This window comes from Alligator sinensis, unplaced genomic scaffold (assembly GCF_000455745.1).
Source record: "Alligator sinensis unplaced genomic scaffold, ASM45574v1 scaffold910_1, whole genome shotgun sequence".
In the NCBI taxonomy this organism is placed as follows: domain Eukaryota; kingdom Metazoa; phylum Chordata; order Crocodylia; family Alligatoridae; genus Alligator; species Alligator sinensis.
The window spans coordinates 388,169-406,474 of record NW_005842748.1 but is presented as its reverse complement, the minus strand read 5'-3'; the positions used below and the strand labels follow the sequence as shown (position 1 = coordinate 406,474).

The window sequence follows — 18,306 nt, the reverse complement described above, 5'->3', positions numbered from 1 at the left end:
GGGTGCCTAGCATGGAAGTGAAGATGACACAAAAGCTAATTGCTTCCCTGGCTCTGTAGGAAACAGATGTTTGGGCAGTAGAGTCCTGCCTACGTCCCAGAGCAGCCCAATTGCCCTGGAAGAAGTTGGGAGAGGGGGAAGGGGAGAAGCAGTGAAGTTTGGGATGCCGAGAGGACTGACCATATACTAGGCACAGAATGTTCTGTCTGCACATAACATTAAAGCAGTTCAAAATGCTACTTGACTTTCCCAGTGTGCTTTGGAAATGTTCACGGAAGTTTAAACCAGTCTAAAGTGGCATGCACAACTAAACTCCTGAGGTTTAAAATGTATTTAGAATGCTCTAAGCATTACGTCTGTCCACAACCATTAGAAGTTCACAACTACCACCGTTTGGAAAGGGCTCCTCATTCTTTTCTCGTAGCAGCAGCCCTTGTAAGCTCCACAATTTGGAACTACCTATTCAAACACTACCATACGCAAGAAGCCTGAAAAACTGAATCACTCTCTTAGAAAAAAGATCCTTTGGGAAATCTTAGGGTGTGGACACGGATAACAATTTAAATGTTTCCAAGTGAAATGTACTAGGAAATACTTTTAACAGGAAACACTTCAGCCAGGGGACACATGCACACCCTGTTCTGCACCTAGCTAGAATACTGCAAAATGCTACAGCCCCTTTTAGCACCAGTTAGGGAGCGCTAGAGCAGGCTGAAACCACCTGCGGTTCTGTTTTCAGCACATCCCTCCCCTCACAGGGATGATTGGGGGGGGGGGGGGGGGGGGGGGGAGAGGGGAAACAGGAGTTCCCAAATCCCCTGAACCTCTCCTTTCGCCCTTGGAAGGGGGAAAAGGCAAAGGGGACTGTGGCTGATCGGGCTGCCTCTAATGTTGGTTTGGGACCTCAGGAGGTCTGGTGGAAAGGCAAGCCTGAGTAAAGCTCCATCCCGAGCATCATATCCCCATGAACACATGCCCAACAGTGAAACACTCGGAAATAGTACTTCACTTCAAGACTATTTTGGAGTGTTTCAGCCATTTCTGGAATGTTTCAAAAGGCATCTGTGCCTGTACAGCTTGCCCACTGAAACGTTTTAATAGTTATGTGTGTCCCCTCTTGGAGAGGGGCTCCATTCTGCAATCCTCCTCCTGTGCCACTGGTTGAAAAGAAAGTATTCAGCATATGAGCACTGATAAAATATTTAAAAAATACATACTACAGGGAAAGTCATTTATCTTAGACTTTTATGTAAAAACAAAAAACAAACAAGAACCCTCTATTTCTGGTGTACTTTGTCAAACCATTAAAAATAGGAAATGCAAAGTTAAATATTAAGCTTCAAACAGAATTAGAAGATTACATGACTCATATTTTTATCTTTACAAAAAGAGACAAGTGCATCCTTAATTCCAACCAAAATAGTAATGCATTCCTAATAATAAGCAACTTTGGGATACACACTCTTAGCTACTGTGATTACACACAATGTTTCGACTGCCATTTTCCCCTAAACATATCAGAAGGGAGACTGGCAAGGACCACTGTGAACAGGGACGGGGAGCAGGGGGGAAGACATGAACAACTGAAAGAAACCAAGTACAGCTATAAAAAGTTAAAAATATAACTATTTCTTCATAGTACAGATACTTGGCAGAGTGCAATAAAAGCTTTTGAGAAGAAGCCTTGAGATTACTTTTTAAATTTAATATGTACAAGTTGGATAAAAGTTTACTATTAAATATCAGTGTTCTCAAATCATATTTTGACTGAATTTACACATGGGAGTAAGGTTCTATAAAGATGAAACATGGCTCATTGTGTCATATTTGTGACTTCTAGTTGAAGTTTATATGGTTTTCTCATAGTTTAGTCCGGAGGAATCCTAATTCACATTAAAATATTTTGCTGCTGAATTTCCATTTTCTTAACAGAAACAAATCTGTGCTTATATGCAATTTAAGAAATCTGTTAGATTTGGCATATATTTTATTGTTGCTTTTCTCTGTGGAGATACATATTTTAGTACTCAGTATAATGTTGACTAACCTCTCAATACTAATATCTCAAAATTAATGTCAAAAGCATATAAATGTGTATTACAATAGCATTAAAACATTCTAAAGAATACTTTTACATTCTAAGGAAAAGTTCTGCAACAGCATAAGATACAGAAGTGACTATTTTATAATGACATTTTATTATACTGGTGAAGAACAATGATTATTTTTACATTTTATTGATTTAAATATAAAGTATTTTAAAAAGAAATATTTAACAACTAGGGAAACAAGTTATTTTCTTTTTTATTGCATTCTTCAAACTATATGAGAGCTTTATTTTTATGTTTAGCATCATATGCAATATATTCTTCCAAATGACCCTTTTTTCATCAAACTTCTCCATTGGGGGGGGGGGGGGGGTGTTGATGATAGCTTCTGTCCTAACAGGTCTATTTGGAGTCAGATGCTGTTTGTAGGCATGTTGTCTAGATATCAAAAGCAGTTCTACAAACAATGACAATAAAAATTATGTTACAGGATCATTTTAGTCAATAACGTACTGTGTTATATGTATATATAAGGCCTCACTAGATACATAGAATATATTCTCACATGTAATATAGCAATACTAATACAGCATGGACTATTAATGGAAACAATATTGTTCACTGAATACTAACACTTCCTATAGATGACTCAACCTTCATACCTTTTTATAATGTAGGAATTTTTAGTCATGAATAGAAAAATATAGCAACAAAAATATATATTTTACATTATTTTAAATAATAAAGGAATATGCTTGTCCATAATTTATAAATTATATTAACGAAAAATAATAGGTACTCATATGGGGCATTTCTCAATTTTTTAAATATTCAGAAATTCATAGTCCCCAAATGTAGGAAATGTATACAAAATTATACATGAAAAAGAAGGGATATAATTCTGTATCTTATTGGGTAAATATTTTTAAACAGTATTTAAGTTACCTTTTAAAAAGGAAAAACAAATTTGCCACGATACAAATCCAAAACAGCACAGCTCTACCATCACAAACAAAATATACTTTCAATTGTTATTATAAGCCTTTTTGTAAGATAAATCAGGTGTTATAATCTTAGCAGAAAGCAGCAACACCGCCTTTCTGACACATCATTATAACTTGCATTGTACTATGATAGGGATATTTGGTTTATAAGTCAACCTATCCACTTGCTGTAAAAAGGAATTTTCTAATTATCTTCATGTCTCCTTCTTAGATGCAGAGGCCTGTAAAGCAGTGTTTTTCTCACCTTTATGGAGGGGCACCTCAAATTCAAAATTCTTCTAAATGTAGTGCGCCCCTCCCCCCCATGGCATCACCATCATAGCCAAATGAAACTGTCCCACAACACTGTTTCCATAAGATGGAGGAGCCAGAGCAGGCACTCCTGCCTGCATTAGGGTTATCGATCTGACTTTGCCGCCTCCTGGAAACGGAGATGTATGGGGCAATTTCACCCAGCCACAGCAGTGGGGACAGTGTCCATGCTACAGCACCCTTGGAAGGGTCTTGCAGTGCTCCATTCAAAAGCTGCTATGCTAAAAAAAACAAAAACAAAACAAAAACCCCCCACAAACCCGCTTCTCTGGACTGCAGACCAAACAAATTGCTGGTTAGCCAAAGTGATCATATACCAATTTTAATGTCCAGCTAAGATACAAAGATTAATTTGTATCTTGTATATCAATGCAGTTATTAGATCTCGTTATACAAAACGTTAGAGTTATGGTACAACTCTTATACCCGAGTGATTCTGTAGTAATACAAACAATAGTGAAAACTCTTCAGCTTTTACTCTGTTTCATTCAGGGTCACCATCAGGGCATTTAGCTACAGGTCATATACATATAAATTAGATTATGACAGCTAATGAGTGTTTCCACATGGCAGCTTCCCATCCCCTTTTAATGTTGTTAAAAGTTGCATTTGTCCATGTTCACAGGCATCCAAATGGCTTTGAAGGTAGCACTGTCTTAATGGCTTGCTAAATGCACACTCCACCATCGAACTGTTACTGTTTACCTTGTTTTTTGAAGCCACGCTACAGTTTCATTAGCCATGAAAAGAGGGAGGCATCAGGGCCCCCTAAAACAACAGGGGGCAACATCATCATATTGATCAGTCTTTGCTTGTCCCAACAGGTAAATATCCAAACTCAACACCTGGTGATACGTACCTTGTCCATACATCACTGATGATCTTAGTTGATGACAGAGGTAGAGTACAGAATGGTACCTTCTTCTGGCTGACATTTACCTGCTTGTTCCAATAAACAAACTATGGACCTACAAGAGTTGCCAGTGGTCGCAACAGTTTTGGAACCCTATTCTCAAACACGAGCCAATATTTTAGACATATTACTTCTACGCACCACGGCCACAGTGCTTAAGGCTTAAACAATAGTGTGAATCAACTTACAAATCACCACCAACATGCACCAATGATTTACACACTAACATGCTAACTGGTTGAACATGAAGCTGAGAAAGTCTGGATGAATAAGTTCCTGAGGGAAACCGCAACCTGCTTCTAGACCAACATGGTCTCCTAACGTGTGTTTTCTAGTGCTGGAGGTTTGAGGCAAGCTTCTCTCACGGTTCCATGAAGGGTTGCTTCCTCATATGCCAGCTCTGAAGCCACTACTAGTCATCCTAGATTAGCATGATAAGGTGATCCTTGGACACACTGGGATCTCTTACAACAGAAGAGCTCGTTTATATAATGGCCAATCCACAGTTATCGCAGAAACTGCAGTTGAAAAGTTATGAAGAGTAGAGAAACTGGAGGAAGTCCAGTGACAAGTGATAAAGGTAAGCGGGTTGGAAAAGCAAGCTGGATGAGGAAAGGCTGAAGGAACAAGGAGAAAAAGGAAACTGATGGGGTGTGGGGAGAGGAGGAAGAAGACATGATAGCTTTCAAATATGTGAAAGGCTGCCATACACAAGAGAGAAGCACTGTTCTTCCTTGCCACAGTGGACCGGACATGTGGCAATGGGTTTAAACTGCAGCAAAGCAGATTTAGATCAGATCTCAAGAAAAACATTCTAACTGTGAGTACAGGAAGACAATGGAACTCACTGCCTAAAGAAATTGTGTAATCTCTGTAAGTAGAGATTTTCAAAAAGAAGCTGGGCAGAACTCGATCTGGGATGATTCAGAAACAACAAATCCTATATCTGTGGAGGAGCTGGAGTACATGACCTTGGGATACCTTTCAATCCTGTGATTCCACGATCCAGGGTCTCCTAGAACGGTTATCCTGATGCATAAATGCTTCAGTGACAAGTTAGGAGCAGCTTAGCCAGTGAATCCCTAACTTGGTCCTTGCCTGGAATAAGTGTAAGTGTGGAATCTGAAAAGCTAGGAGTGCCTCAACTAATGGTATCAGAAGACTATGACACTTCCAAAGATATCTGAAAAGAACAGATAATTTTCCCCAAAACTGCAAACCAATTCCTAAAGAAACTATTAGAAATCCTAGTACTACACCCATGAATTGCAGCATTGGTTTGGACTCAGGTATAGGGCATATGCAGCTCTCCAGAGCAGCCATACCTCAACTTGCATGAGTGTGCAGTCTTATTACTGGTAAGATAAGATCAACTCCCAGGTTAAGGTACCTCACTCCAGCTCCTCTTACTCCATCTCGTAGGAAGCTCTGTTCCTGATTAGTCAGCAGTTTCAACTGTTTGAGTGTTGGCTGGGACCCTAAAGGGTTCATAAAAACTCATAATGGAGCAAAAGCCCTTTTTTAGACAAGTGTCATGAGTGTCGTCTGTAGCTCTCTGGATTCTTCAGAATAATAAAAAAAATGTTTATAGGATTCAGAGAAGAGACACAACCATACTAACAAGTAGTACTTGAAAAAAAGGTCATTATAAAACCAAGGCAACATTTTCAGCATCATCAAGCAACCTGTTTTTGGTTTCTAAAAAATTATAATTATATAATTTACACAAATTATTTTTAATACAAAAAAAATAGAATTATACAGAAATACCAATTTCATGCAAGTATTTACATCTGCTTACAAAAAATAAAATCACATCCAAAGCACATGATTATTTTCTTGAAATCATAACTTTTAATATCCATTAGCTTAACAAAGAATAAGTTATTGTATAAAACAGGGGGAAAACTTTTACTTTAATAAATACAAATGTATCTTACTCTCCCTTGAAAAGAACTGTCATAATAAAAAGGCAAATTATTTCCTACAAACCCTAATCTCCTAAATGAGGAACAAATTTAAAATAAACTTTAATTTTTTTTGTTTTGCAAGTTTTTCCCTCATCTATAAATGTTAGATTTCTTATACAATATGACTGCATGAAATCAATGCATCTCTCTGCAATTTTTCACTCCTTTCCCCATCCAAAAACCTACAAGTTTCATTAAAAAATACATGCTGATGACCCTTTCACATACATACTAATTAGTACTTCATTTTTTTGTACTCCCCATGACACACCTGTGAAAAAATCCAAGAAGTCTGAGACAAAGCACCTAAATTTATGTTCTAAACCATTCTTAAAATAGATATTTCAAAAAAATCACATACAACTCTTTGAAACTGCAGTCACTACATTTCTGGTTGTATTACTCTGAAAAGTTTTTGAACATATCAGCAATTCACTACCCCCTGATATTAATTTATAATTATAACTATGGTCTAGCAATCATTCTATTGAAACGTTATATACTTACTATATATTATCTTGTGTACTTGTCATACCTATCTCCAACACGCTCAAGGAAGTAAACATTACGCTACATATATGATTGTGCTTGTGTAAGTAGACTTAATTGTAATCTGCCAAAGGGACAAGGGTTTTGTTGTTTGTTTGCTTACACACAGGCACACACAAACACACACACACTCACTTACTTAAAAAGCAATGGAGGGCAAAAAATGAGATTCACATGTTAAATAAGTTGGATGCAATGGTAATCAGAATAATTATTAACAAACACATACATGCGATAGAATCATTAACTTTGGCAAGCAACTAAAAACAAAGATGGGGTGAAGTTTAAGGCTGACATTTCGATAATGCTTAAGGATGACACATTCTACTGAATGTGCCATTGACTTCTAAATAAAAATGTGCTTCTAAATCATGAGCAGTTTTTAAAATCTCACCGCGAATTATTTACAATTACAAAACGTTACAAAATAGGTGACCAAAAAGAAAATACTTTAAGCATCCTGTATTTTCCCCACCAGAGGTTCCAGTTTCTACCACCAGTTCTTAAAAGAACTGATGCCCTCTGCTGTAGTAAAATTAAAGTAAGTCTAATTACACAAAACATTTCTTTGCTCAACTACCTCCACCTTGTGGTGGCAAAAGAGGTAATAATTAGTGATTTTTCTCCCTCAACAATTCAAAGTCTATTAAGGTTAAGAGAGAGACGACTAGATCAGAGGGCAGAAGCACTTTGGTAAATACTTTTTAAATAAAACAAAAGTTTGAAACCTCCCAAACTTTTGCCTAAATGTAACATGAATCTGATTTTACATTTCCTAATAGTGTACACTGGAATATTAATCGAAGTTGTTCATAACGTGCCAAAGTTCTGTTTATGGAGGGCCACCATGCTGGGGGCTGTATAAGAAAATGAGTCTGCAGGGCAATGCCTTCTTGTTCAATAGGATTAACATGAAATGCCTTACATATACAAAGTTACAATGAGGAGAATCGCAGTACGTCTGTTAAGACTTGCCATCCAATTACTACTAAATGATCAATGGTTTCAGACTGGCTGATGATCCGTTTCAGTTAAAGTCCCTTTACAGACTGCATACAAATATTTCTGGAGCCCCAAAGCGGGGCCACACTTCAGAGACTTCCGGTATAAAAGTTATTACACTATTCCAACATAATATTTATTACACTATTCCAACATAAAAGGAAAATTGACATTATTAGCAATTGGCTTTTTTTGGCCGATGTGGCTAATAATATCACTGATAAATGCCCCATGCACGCAAGAAGCCGCAGCACGCATGCAGCCAGGAGTGCAACACAGCAGCTTGAAAACCAGCACCCAGCCACCAAGTCTATGGGGAGGGGCACATCAAGGCCCCCACAGAGAGGGAGGGAGTGGGACAGTGACAGGCGCTGCCCAGCCGGGCCAGGGAATGGGACGGAGCCGTGGGTGGCTCCTCTGGGAGGTGAGGGGGCAGCTCCCGCCGCCGTGCGCACCACCGCAGGGGTGGGGGGGGCACGTGCCCCCTGGACCTGTATCCGGGATGAGGGCAGGCTGTGCCAATTCCCCCCAGCAGGGGGACTGTGCCGAGGCTACGCTTAGGGCGGGTGGAGGCAGAGGCGGGGCAGGCGGTGGCACAAGCTGCCCATAGCTCCGTCCCACACCCCACCTCAGGCAGCTAGGCACCGCCCACCCCTGCCCCAGCCCGCACCCCACCATGAAGACCTCAATCTGCCCCACCCCACGCCCCTTTCCTCCTACAGACCTACCGGCCAGATGCTGCTCTCCAAGCTGTCGGGCTGCATATCGGCAACTGGATTGGTATTGACCAATACGGCTGGTTAATAATTGGCCATCGGTGTTGGCTCACCCCTAATTTCCACTTAAAGACAATCAACAGCAAAACTTCAGTTATTCACTTTTTGTTCATAAAACCAAGTTACTCTTTATTTAGTCTACCATGTACCAAAAGACTACATTTATTATTATAATTGCTCTGCTCTGCCTCACATTTTCCGCAAATGCTGAAAAGCCATCAATAGCAGTAAAGTCACCCACCACACTTCTGCTTCTCTACCTACACCAATATAAAACTACTCAGCACTTACTTATCCACAACACTTTTCTAACAGCCAAAGCTCCATAAATTTTAAGCAGACTTAACTCCAACATGCATAAAAGAAAGCCAATGTATAAAAGTGTATAAAAAGCAGAGGGGGGGGGGGGTTAAGTAAGGAATTCCATAAGAAAAAAAAAAAAGAGAATCTCTTTAACATGATTTTGTATGCATGTCCGTCTAGACTGGACTGCCTTGTCTTTTCTGAAACACTGGGTGTTAATATTGGTTTTAATAAAATATTTAAAAGAATATTAAGTTAGTATATTATACTGGTGCACCCAAAGAAACATAAATATACTCCTGACCTTAGTTGTATATTTATTAGCTCTTTAAGCTAATAAAGCAAAATATTGGCACAAAATATTATTGAAATAAATCTGACCACTTATAACAAATTAAATAAAGCTCCCCACCCCCTATGTGAATTTTCCTAGATTTTAAAAAACATAAAAAATGGAAATTAAAAATAAAAATGCAGGAGTACAATGCCTAATAACAATAGCAATAAAGTGAAGAAAAACAGTTGCAATGTTAGACCAGGGAGAAATGTCAACACTATGCATCTGCTGTCATGTATGAAAAATATAGAAAACTACCTAACAAAGATAATCATTATTAATGTAATGCTTCTAAAACTTAGCAGTGTTGAAGTCCATGTCAATGTTAGATTAGGTTAGGTATATTAGGTTATATTGTGTTGTTAGAATTTGTCATTTTTGCATGTGCCAAAAAAGATCACTGCCTATCAAGCAGCACTGTCACAAAATTCAGAAGGTGCTTCTAGATTCATACTGTTCCACTTATCAAAGGAGGGGAAAAAATAACCACTCCAGAAGGTTAGTAGAATCTTCAGGTAGATTCTAGAAAAGGATTAAAATGACCCACTTGAAAATATTTTGGATTTTTTTTTTTTTTTTTTAAACACAGTATCTTGTTCTAACACAGAAGTTCCAATACAGATAAATTTAAAACTCCTCTAGAGCTGCATTTAGTTTATTTTGTTATTTTTCTCCTAGAGCAAAACATTTAACAGATAGTCCCATTGAATTACCTGTTTACCTGAACCTGAAAATTGTACTATAAGAAGTGTTTTCCTAGCCATAAACCTCTTCTTGTCTAACGGTCAGTCCCCCGCCCCGAAAGCCAGAATTAGCCTCATGTTTTTATGGATACACATTACAAGTGAGAAACAAGCATCTTTCCCTTTGGGGAGCGCATGGAGGAACTAAGCAAGACTATTCCCTGAGCTCAGGGAAATGCAAGCATTTTCCTCCCTCACTACTCCTTGGGGGTGCAAGGCAACCAAAACAGGAGAAAGTAGGGGAAGCAATAGCCAGCACAGCAGGCATATGTATTAGGCTCCAGAGTTCAATGAATAATGCAGTTACAAACAATACCGTTTCAGGTGCTTTATATTATTCTTATTTATTTACTTAATCAAAATGAGATTGCTCAGGTCACATGTGGAGTCCCAGAAAAAGGACAACACAGAGTCCACCTTTATAACAGAAGCCTAGGAAAATACAGACAGTCTAATTTGCTATCTGGAAAGATACTATTATCAAACAATAAACTTGTAAACACCTGGAGAATAAGCGGATAAATAGCAGCCAATGTGGAGTTGTCAAGAGCAAGTCATGCCTAAACAACAATTTGATGAAAAGGTGGTATTGCTCTGTAGATGCAGTGCAAGCAGTGAATGTGGCATTCATAGACTTTGGCACTGCCCCCCATGACATTATCCTAAGTAAGTCGAGAAATACAGCCTAAATTGAACTATAAGAGGTGGGATAATAACTGCTTGGAAAATATTGTTCAAATTGCATTTATCAATGACTTAACTTCAGATTGGGTGGAGGCATCATATAGGATCTGTCCATAGTCCAGTACTTGTTGATATATTCATTAATGACAGATTTCATAGATTTCTAGGGTCAGAAGGAACCTATTAGATCATCGAGTCCGACCCCCTTCTCTGGGCAGGAAAAAGCGCTGGGGTCAAGTTACTCCAGCCAGATGCTTGTCTAATCTCCTTCTGAACACCTCCAAGGTAGGAGAAAGAAGCCCCTCCCTTGGAAGCCCATACCACATTCTGGCAAAGCTCACCATAAATAATTTTTTCCTGATGTTCAATCTAAAACTGCTCTCCTTCAGTTTATGGCTGTGTTTCTAGTAACTCTGAGGGACACCCTGGTAAACAGAGTACCCACTATTCCCTACTGACCCCTGCGCCCTGCCCACCCGATGAGCTTTTAGACAGAGGAAGACGGAATTAACTATATACCAGATACCACTAAATAAGGTAAGGAAGAAAACACTTAGAGAATAGAATTAGTATTCAAAATGGCCTTAATAAAGTGGAAAATTCTGAAGGAAATGTAGGACAATATAAATTAGAATAAGGTGGAACAAACAGTCAAATGCACAAATATAAAATGCAGAGCCTAAGCTGCCATACTGTAGAAAGGGACCTTTGGGTTATAGTGTAACATATGCTGAGCATCTGCCATCAGTATAACATTAGTGCCGAAAAAGCTAATAGTGTACTAAATATATTAACAAGGATACTATATACCAGTCACAGGAGATTCAGCTTACACTCTACCGAGCACTGCTAAGGCCTTACCTGGAGTAATGTGTTTTGGGCAGTTTTGGGCACTGCAGTTCAAGAAAGAGATGGACAAACTGGTACAGATCCACAGAAAGGAAACAAAGAAGATTGGAGGACTAGAGAACATGGCATACTAATAAAGGTTGGAAAAATTGGGGTAATTTGGTATGGAGAAAAGAAGACTTAAGGGCACGTCCAGACAAGTGGGAACGTTTATTTCCCTAGGAACAAGCAGCAGCGGCACACCTTGTGCCGCTGCTACTTGTCCTTGGGAAATGACCGCGCCATACATACTCTGGTGCATAGCAGGTTACCGCAGGCGGGGCAGGGGAGGCTGGGGCCAGCAACTGTGCTGGCCCCAACAGCCTTACCTGGGGTCCTAGGGGCCTTGGGGAGCTGCCGCCATGGCACTCGTACAGCAGGGAGCCTGGCTACAAGACCCGGTTTTCAGGAACCAATTGTATGGTATGTCTGACACAAACCTACCTTTGGGTAGGTCTATACCCAAAGGTTAGGTGCCAAGTGGATTCTTTGTGGCTGCATGGAACAGGACAAGCAAATAAGCACCACCCTTCTGGAAGACAAGAGGGTGGTGGAAAGGCAGCCCCATAAGCATCCAAGAACTGCAAGTCAGGACTGATACTGAAAATGAAGTCCCACAAGCAGCAAATTCCTAGCATCTTCTTCCTCTGAAGATGGGACTGCAGTGGGACAGAGTGCTAGCTACTATCCTTCAAGCCTCTCTCAAGGTTTCAGACAAATATGTGTAGTTACATATTTTGACCCTTTCTGTTGACACTGTCCACCATTGATATTAATTCTTAAGAGGCTTAATGTCGGGCTCCTATTGGGTGTCCAAAGCAAAAAGAAAAGTTCCAAGTGTGTTCTGCCTGTGCAACCCTTTAGGGCAGAGCTATCCAGCTGGTGGCCTGCAAGGGGTTAAACTGCAGCCACAAAATCCCTCCCAGGTGCTGTTCTCCCCTCTGCTTCAGGTGTGGGGAAGCCCATGCAACAGGGGGGCACATAGGACACCACATGGTGGTGGTGGGATGGCACAGGGAAGCCCATAAGGCAGGGAGAATGCAGGGAAGACAGTATAGCAGCAGGGCAACCCACAAACTGTGCAGTCCAGAGGTCTTGTGCCCACCCAAGACATGTGGACCCCACTGCTTAGGAGTTAGACAGTCCTGTTTTAGGGAACTGAATACAGCCTGGCCTATACATAATAATATATTGCGTCAGTGATGATGTTTTGCTTTTATAGCCTTATCAACCTGCTGTGCAGGTATAAAATTTAGGTACAGACAACTAGTAAATCAACTGTGCACCATCCTCACTCCCCACTGCTGCCAGATAGTTCTTTTCTTCCAGAAAGAAATAATGAAAGTTGCAATTGTTACTCAAAAAAGCAAGTGACTGTTGGATTTAGAAATCAAATTGGTACAAAACCCTACTGCCATCACACTTGTTCTGATTTAACTCCAGCATACATGCAGCTAGCTTAAAACAAGCAAGTTTATACCCACGTTGGTGCATCTATGCTTGGGATCATCCTTCTTAAACTATAACTTACCAAGAAAATAAGTTGAATAAACAGTTCAATTCTTTGATATCCAGATACAAGGTTTTATACTCATTTTGACAAATCAGACCCAAATCTAAGAAGACCCATTTGAGCAGACAGCTGCACTCCCATACGAGGCCACATAACCAGCCCACATAAATCTGACTGCAGAACCAAACTGGGAGGAACTGTGCTGGTGTTTGTAATTTTAGACTTTTACAAGCAAATCAATATGCAAGGTAAGCAGAAAATTAAATTCTAATCTTTCAGTATTTGCTCTCTTAAGGACACGCACACCACCAAGAAATGCAGTGCCAGTTTGAATCGCACAACACTTCAAATTACTTAAATAGTCTAACCTCACAGTTCTAGTGCTCAAAGGAAATCTCCCCAGCACCTTTACAAGAAGACCATGGGAACAGAAACTCATAAGCACCACAGACTTAAAAAAAGACCAGTGGTGCTAATGGATTTGGCCCCATGGGCGAGATGAACAACATCTGCAGCCGAATCAGCCCCTCAGCCTCCTCCTTTCCTCCTCCCACTATTCTTATGTTTTTCTTTATAAACTATTTAGATTTCAGATCAACAAACTTCTTCTACTGCTTTACACTTTTTCTCCAGGTATAAACCTTACTCCCTGTTGATGAACAAGTTATGCCTGTGTTTGTCCTGGAACAGAAATGTCCCAGGATTGGCATGTATATATATCACCCTTCAAATCAGGGTTTAACAAGTGGCTGAATGCACTTCCACTTTTTTGCCACTGATTCAGTGTTACAACCCCAGGGTAACCATTCAGATTCACTTTGCAATGTCCCAGGATAAACTGTTAGTACATCTTATCTCATAAACCCTTTCAGGATTCATCCCAGGACAACAGACACTGAAGTCAAAATGACTGCACTTTGTCCTGGGAATAAATGGTTTATCCTAGAATAAAAAAGTGGCATCTATTTGCAGCCACTACCTGGTCTACTACCAGCCTAAAGTCTACCACCTGTCAGCATAGACTTGTTTCCCTCTTCCCTTTACATCTGTCATCTGAGCAGTCCTCCTCTTGTAACTACCTTATGGATTCTTAATCCTTTTAGAAGAACCTTTTTAGGGTATGGACAGGCACAAAGCTTGAACTATTCCAAGAATGTCACTGATTGGGAACCAATCACAAACTGCTAATGCTTCTAAGTGGGGACCCCCACTTTTTAGAGACTGCACCGCTGCCAAAACACCACAAGGGGGGTAGTAGGGTACCCAAACCATCATGCGTTCCAGGGGGTCAGTGCCTGGAGTAGCCCCAGGATCTCCCTAGATGGGGAGCAAGACACAAAGTAGCTGGATGCCAAGAAAGAGAAAGATACCATTGCCTGTAATTGCAGTTTTCTGCTTCCCCTTCTCAAAAACATTGAGTTAAAAAAGACTGACTGAATTTAATACAGTGTAGGGTTTTTTTAACCCAAATCTATATGGTTGACTGGGCATGCATAGATGCATGGGAAGGAACAGCCTGGAACTCATCAAAGGGAATGGACCCTTGGGGGGGGGGGAGAGAGGGGGTGTCCCAGGCTCTTTTAGGGCAGAAACATAGTAGAAGGGCTGCCAGGAGCTGAGGGAGGGAGGAGCTGCTTTAGGTGGGTGGGAGGTTGTGCCTGTAACACCTGTCAATTGCTGGGTGTGTAGCTGGGTGGGGGGCAGGGACAGGGAACAGGGCAGTTGCACAATGGGCCCTTCTTAAAAAAAAAAAAAAAAAAAAAGGGCCATCAATTCTATGCCCAGTGTGAAATGAATCCTTGTCCCTCACCCTCTGGGCTGCACTCTTGCAGCCAGCCCTGGGACCGGGCAAGTGAAACACACTAAATGCTTTACAGTACGTGCAAAACATGGAGTTCTTTGGGCAGCCCCAGAGCACTCGTGGGAACCACAAACAGGGGCCAAACATCCCCACCCCAGCACCTGGCTACCAACCCCCACCCCAAACCTGGGACCCCCACTCAGGGGCCCCAGCATGGAAGTGAAACTGCCAGAGGCTTTCTGCTCCCCCCATGCACCCTGCAACTGTAGGCACCACATGTTTGGGCAGCAGAGTCCCGCCTGCATCCCAGAGCAGCCCTGTCTTGCTGCGTGGGGTGGGGGAGGTCTGTACACCCCCCCATCTTCTCCTCTCCAGGGGGCTCGCTCTAGGGAGCCCAAGACCTTGGGTACGTCTGACGCGCAAGCGCAGCTGAAAGCCCTAGCCCTAGCCCTGGCCCCCGCCCCTGCCAAAAGGGCCCGGGCCTGGCACCGGCACCTCGGTGCTACCCCGCTCCCAGCCCTGCACGCAGCTCCAGAGAGGCCCCGCCCCAGGCGCGGACGCAGCGCGACGCCAGGCCCAGTCCCTGCGACAGGCCAATCAACGGCTTCTTGTGCCGTCACGTGACCGCCCTGCCCTCACCTGGCCCGATAAGGCGGTTAAAGCGCTAGCGAGGCCGCTTGGCTTCTTCTCGGGCGTCTGTGCGGGGTCGGCGCCGCCCAGCGCGTCCTCCGGGCTGCTGCTGCTCCGCCGGGCTGCCCCCACTAACGGCCACCCCCGTATGCGCGCGGCGGCGCGGAGCCAGCTCGGAGCCGCCATAATGCTTCCGCGTGGGGGGCGGGGCGGGACCCCTGACCCCGCGCGTCGCCCGCGCCGAGAGTCATAGAGTGCCCGGAGGGGCGGGCTAGAGCGCCGCCCTGGTGCGGTGGGTGCGCCACCATCTTGTGGGAGGGGCCCCTCCCCGAGGGAGGAGAAGCCCCTCTCTTCGCCCCCCGAGACTGCACCTGGTGCCTTGACCCCCGTCGCTGGTCGTTTGGCGCGGCAGGGGCCGCGAGCGGAGCGGCCCGAGTGTCGGTGCCAACACACGTGTGAAGCGGTGTCACGTGCCGGTGCAGCCCCCAACGCGGAGCTGGGCTTGGGGGAAATTCTTTTCCGGCCACCGCAGGCGTCCGCCCGCGTCTGGGGCCGGGCCGAGCGGTGCCCCGGGCTCTGCATGCGGGGCCGCCTACAGCCAGCCCTGGAGGCCTGCGGAAAGAGCAGGCTTTGGGCTGGGATGGGGGTGGAAATCCTGTTTGGGTCCCCCCAGACCACGTGTTCCTGCCCCTTTGCTCCTGTCCTGAACAAGCCCGGCCAGGGCCCTGCTCAGCCCAAGCTGGATTTGTGAGTGGGGTTACTGTATTTACAGTTGCAAACAAGAGGACATCTGTTGTTGGTGGGGGATGGTATATAATTGTGGGAGGCAGTGTTATGCCAGTGCCCTGCTCCTGCTGGTTCACTTGCCCCTCATTCCCAAGACACGGGTCTCCCAGTCCTGCTGCTGCTCCTCACTCCTGACAGCTCCCCCTGCCAGTGCCCCTCACTCCCCACCCGCAGTACCTGCCCCCCTGGAACATGGCGATGCCCCTCACTCCCCACCTGCAGCCCCTGCTCCCTCCTGCCCTGCAGCGTCTCCTGGCTGCCCTGCCACTGTGAGCACAGGCACCGGCCCTGGTGCTGCTGGCCCAGCCATGCAGCTCCCTGAAGGGCCCCCACCACCACCTTCCCCTGCTGGAGAGGCAAGTACATCCCCCACCTACCCTGCTGTGCTGCAGCCCCAGCACCCTGACTGAGCAACTGGTGCCTCCCAAACCTGGGTGGGCACCAACAGGGCACAACGCAGGGGGGTGGCCCAGCATCCAGTCACTGAGTGGCACAGCAGCAGTGGAAGTGGCGGCACCTCAGTCACCACCAAAGCCAATTTAAGGGGGGACACTAGCGCTTTCCATGCCCCCCTGCAAGGTGGAGGGCTCACTGTCAGGTGACACCAGCACTCTCAGGGGGTCACATGTCTCCCTGGTGCCCCCCTCCCCCATGGTGTCACTTATGATCCAGACATCTTCCCCCAGCAGCAGCAGACACACATGCATACCCACCCCACAAGCCTTGGCCCTCCAACCCCCACCCCCCACAGACTTACCTGCATGCAACAGCCAGAGCTGTTCCCACCCCCCTGCCAGCTGCAGGCTTGCCATGTGTGTGCGCCCCTGTCTCCAATAGCCCTCCCCCTCTTGCCCCCAGCCCCAAGCAGCTCCTTGCCAGAGCAAGCTGGGAAAAAGTTCGGAGCTGAGCTGACCACTATTGCCGACACTGAATCATATTTTTAAAAACCACTCGGAGACTGGAAGATCCAAAAACAGGATATGTCTGGGAAAACCTGGAAATATGATAACCCTAAATAAATACTTAGCCCCAAATAAGGAGCTGAGTTTGGGCTTGGAATAAAGGTGGAAATCCTTTTCGGGTCACCAGAGCCATTGGGGGACTATCCTGAAGAAGCTTGGGCAGGCCCCTGCCAACCCAAAGCTCAGCTTTTTCATGCCAGGCTGCCAATTCACAAGCCCCAAAGCCTGAATAAGGGAATGTGGGAGTAGAAAACAGGACGGCTGGAGGCTACACAATAATGTTATTCTATTTAAGATTTCTACAGCGTAGAATATTTTGCATACCTACCTGGTATGTCATCATCTATTAAGACAGAAGTTCTTTTCCTTGTGTTTAAAAACGTCTTATAAGACCTTTGTTTTTTAAGCATTTCCTATTTCAAATCTAATATCAGGAATCTTGATGTGCTTCCACACATTTATCTACAGAGGGAATTAGATACATCATACTTCAAGCACTGTCCGTGCTGTGATGGGCTACCGTGCAGTGTTATTAGGCTACTGCACAGTTAGCATCTAGTGTAGACGCACCCAGAGTGTCAGTATTCTAAACTGCAATGCTAAATCAGGCAGAGATGCAGGAGAGCACTACTATAGCAGAAACCAGAAACTACTGTCATCACCCACTGCTTGATGTACTGATTGGTTACAGAGGTTCTGTAGCTTGTAGATCTGATTTATAGAATGAATGTAATTTATTGGGTCCCCTCTTTTTCATTATGGCAGGGTGGGCAAAATACGGCCCACAGGCCACATCCAGCCAGTCAGGACATTCTGTCTGGCCGACAGGGCACCTTAAAAGTTTAGAAAATTAATATTTATCTGCTCCTGGCTGCCTGTCAAAGGTGAGAGGAGCCAAGGGCAGTGGGACCCAGCAGAAGCCAGCAGGACCCAGCACCCAGCTGCCCCGCCCCTCCAGCCCTCTCCTATTCCCCTCCCCCAACCGGAAGCCTCTGCCTGTGGCCACTTTCACTGCCTTCCTGCTCACTGGGGGGCAGCTTTAGCACCACATGGTCCCCAGCTGCATCGCTGGACTGTGGGAGCAC

The 18,306-nt window shown here is 43.9% G+C and overlaps 1 protein-coding gene across 2 annotated transcripts in view; it reads right to left on the bottom strand.

Annotated features, from left to right (window-relative positions):
* MRPS28 (mitochondrial ribosomal protein S28) overlaps positions 1 to 16,508 on the bottom strand; it is a 132,466-nt gene extending 115,958 nt beyond the window's left edge. The window contains exons 1-2 of one of the 2 annotated variants that reach the window (XR_003096412.1): positions 15,483 to 16,508; positions 814 to 2,505 (exon numbers count right to left, since the gene is read on the bottom strand). Coding sequence is in view for 1 of the 2 variants with exons in the window: in XM_006034575.2 (XP_006034637.1) it covers positions 15,483 to 15,659 (177 nt within the window). In the remaining variant the exon portion in view is untranslated. Of the gene's footprint in view, positions 1 to 813; positions 2,506 to 15,482 lie in introns of those variants that run through there. The other variant, XM_006034575.2, reaches the window with a different exon arrangement.
* Between the last annotated feature and the right edge of the window lie 1,798 nt (positions 16,509 to 18,306).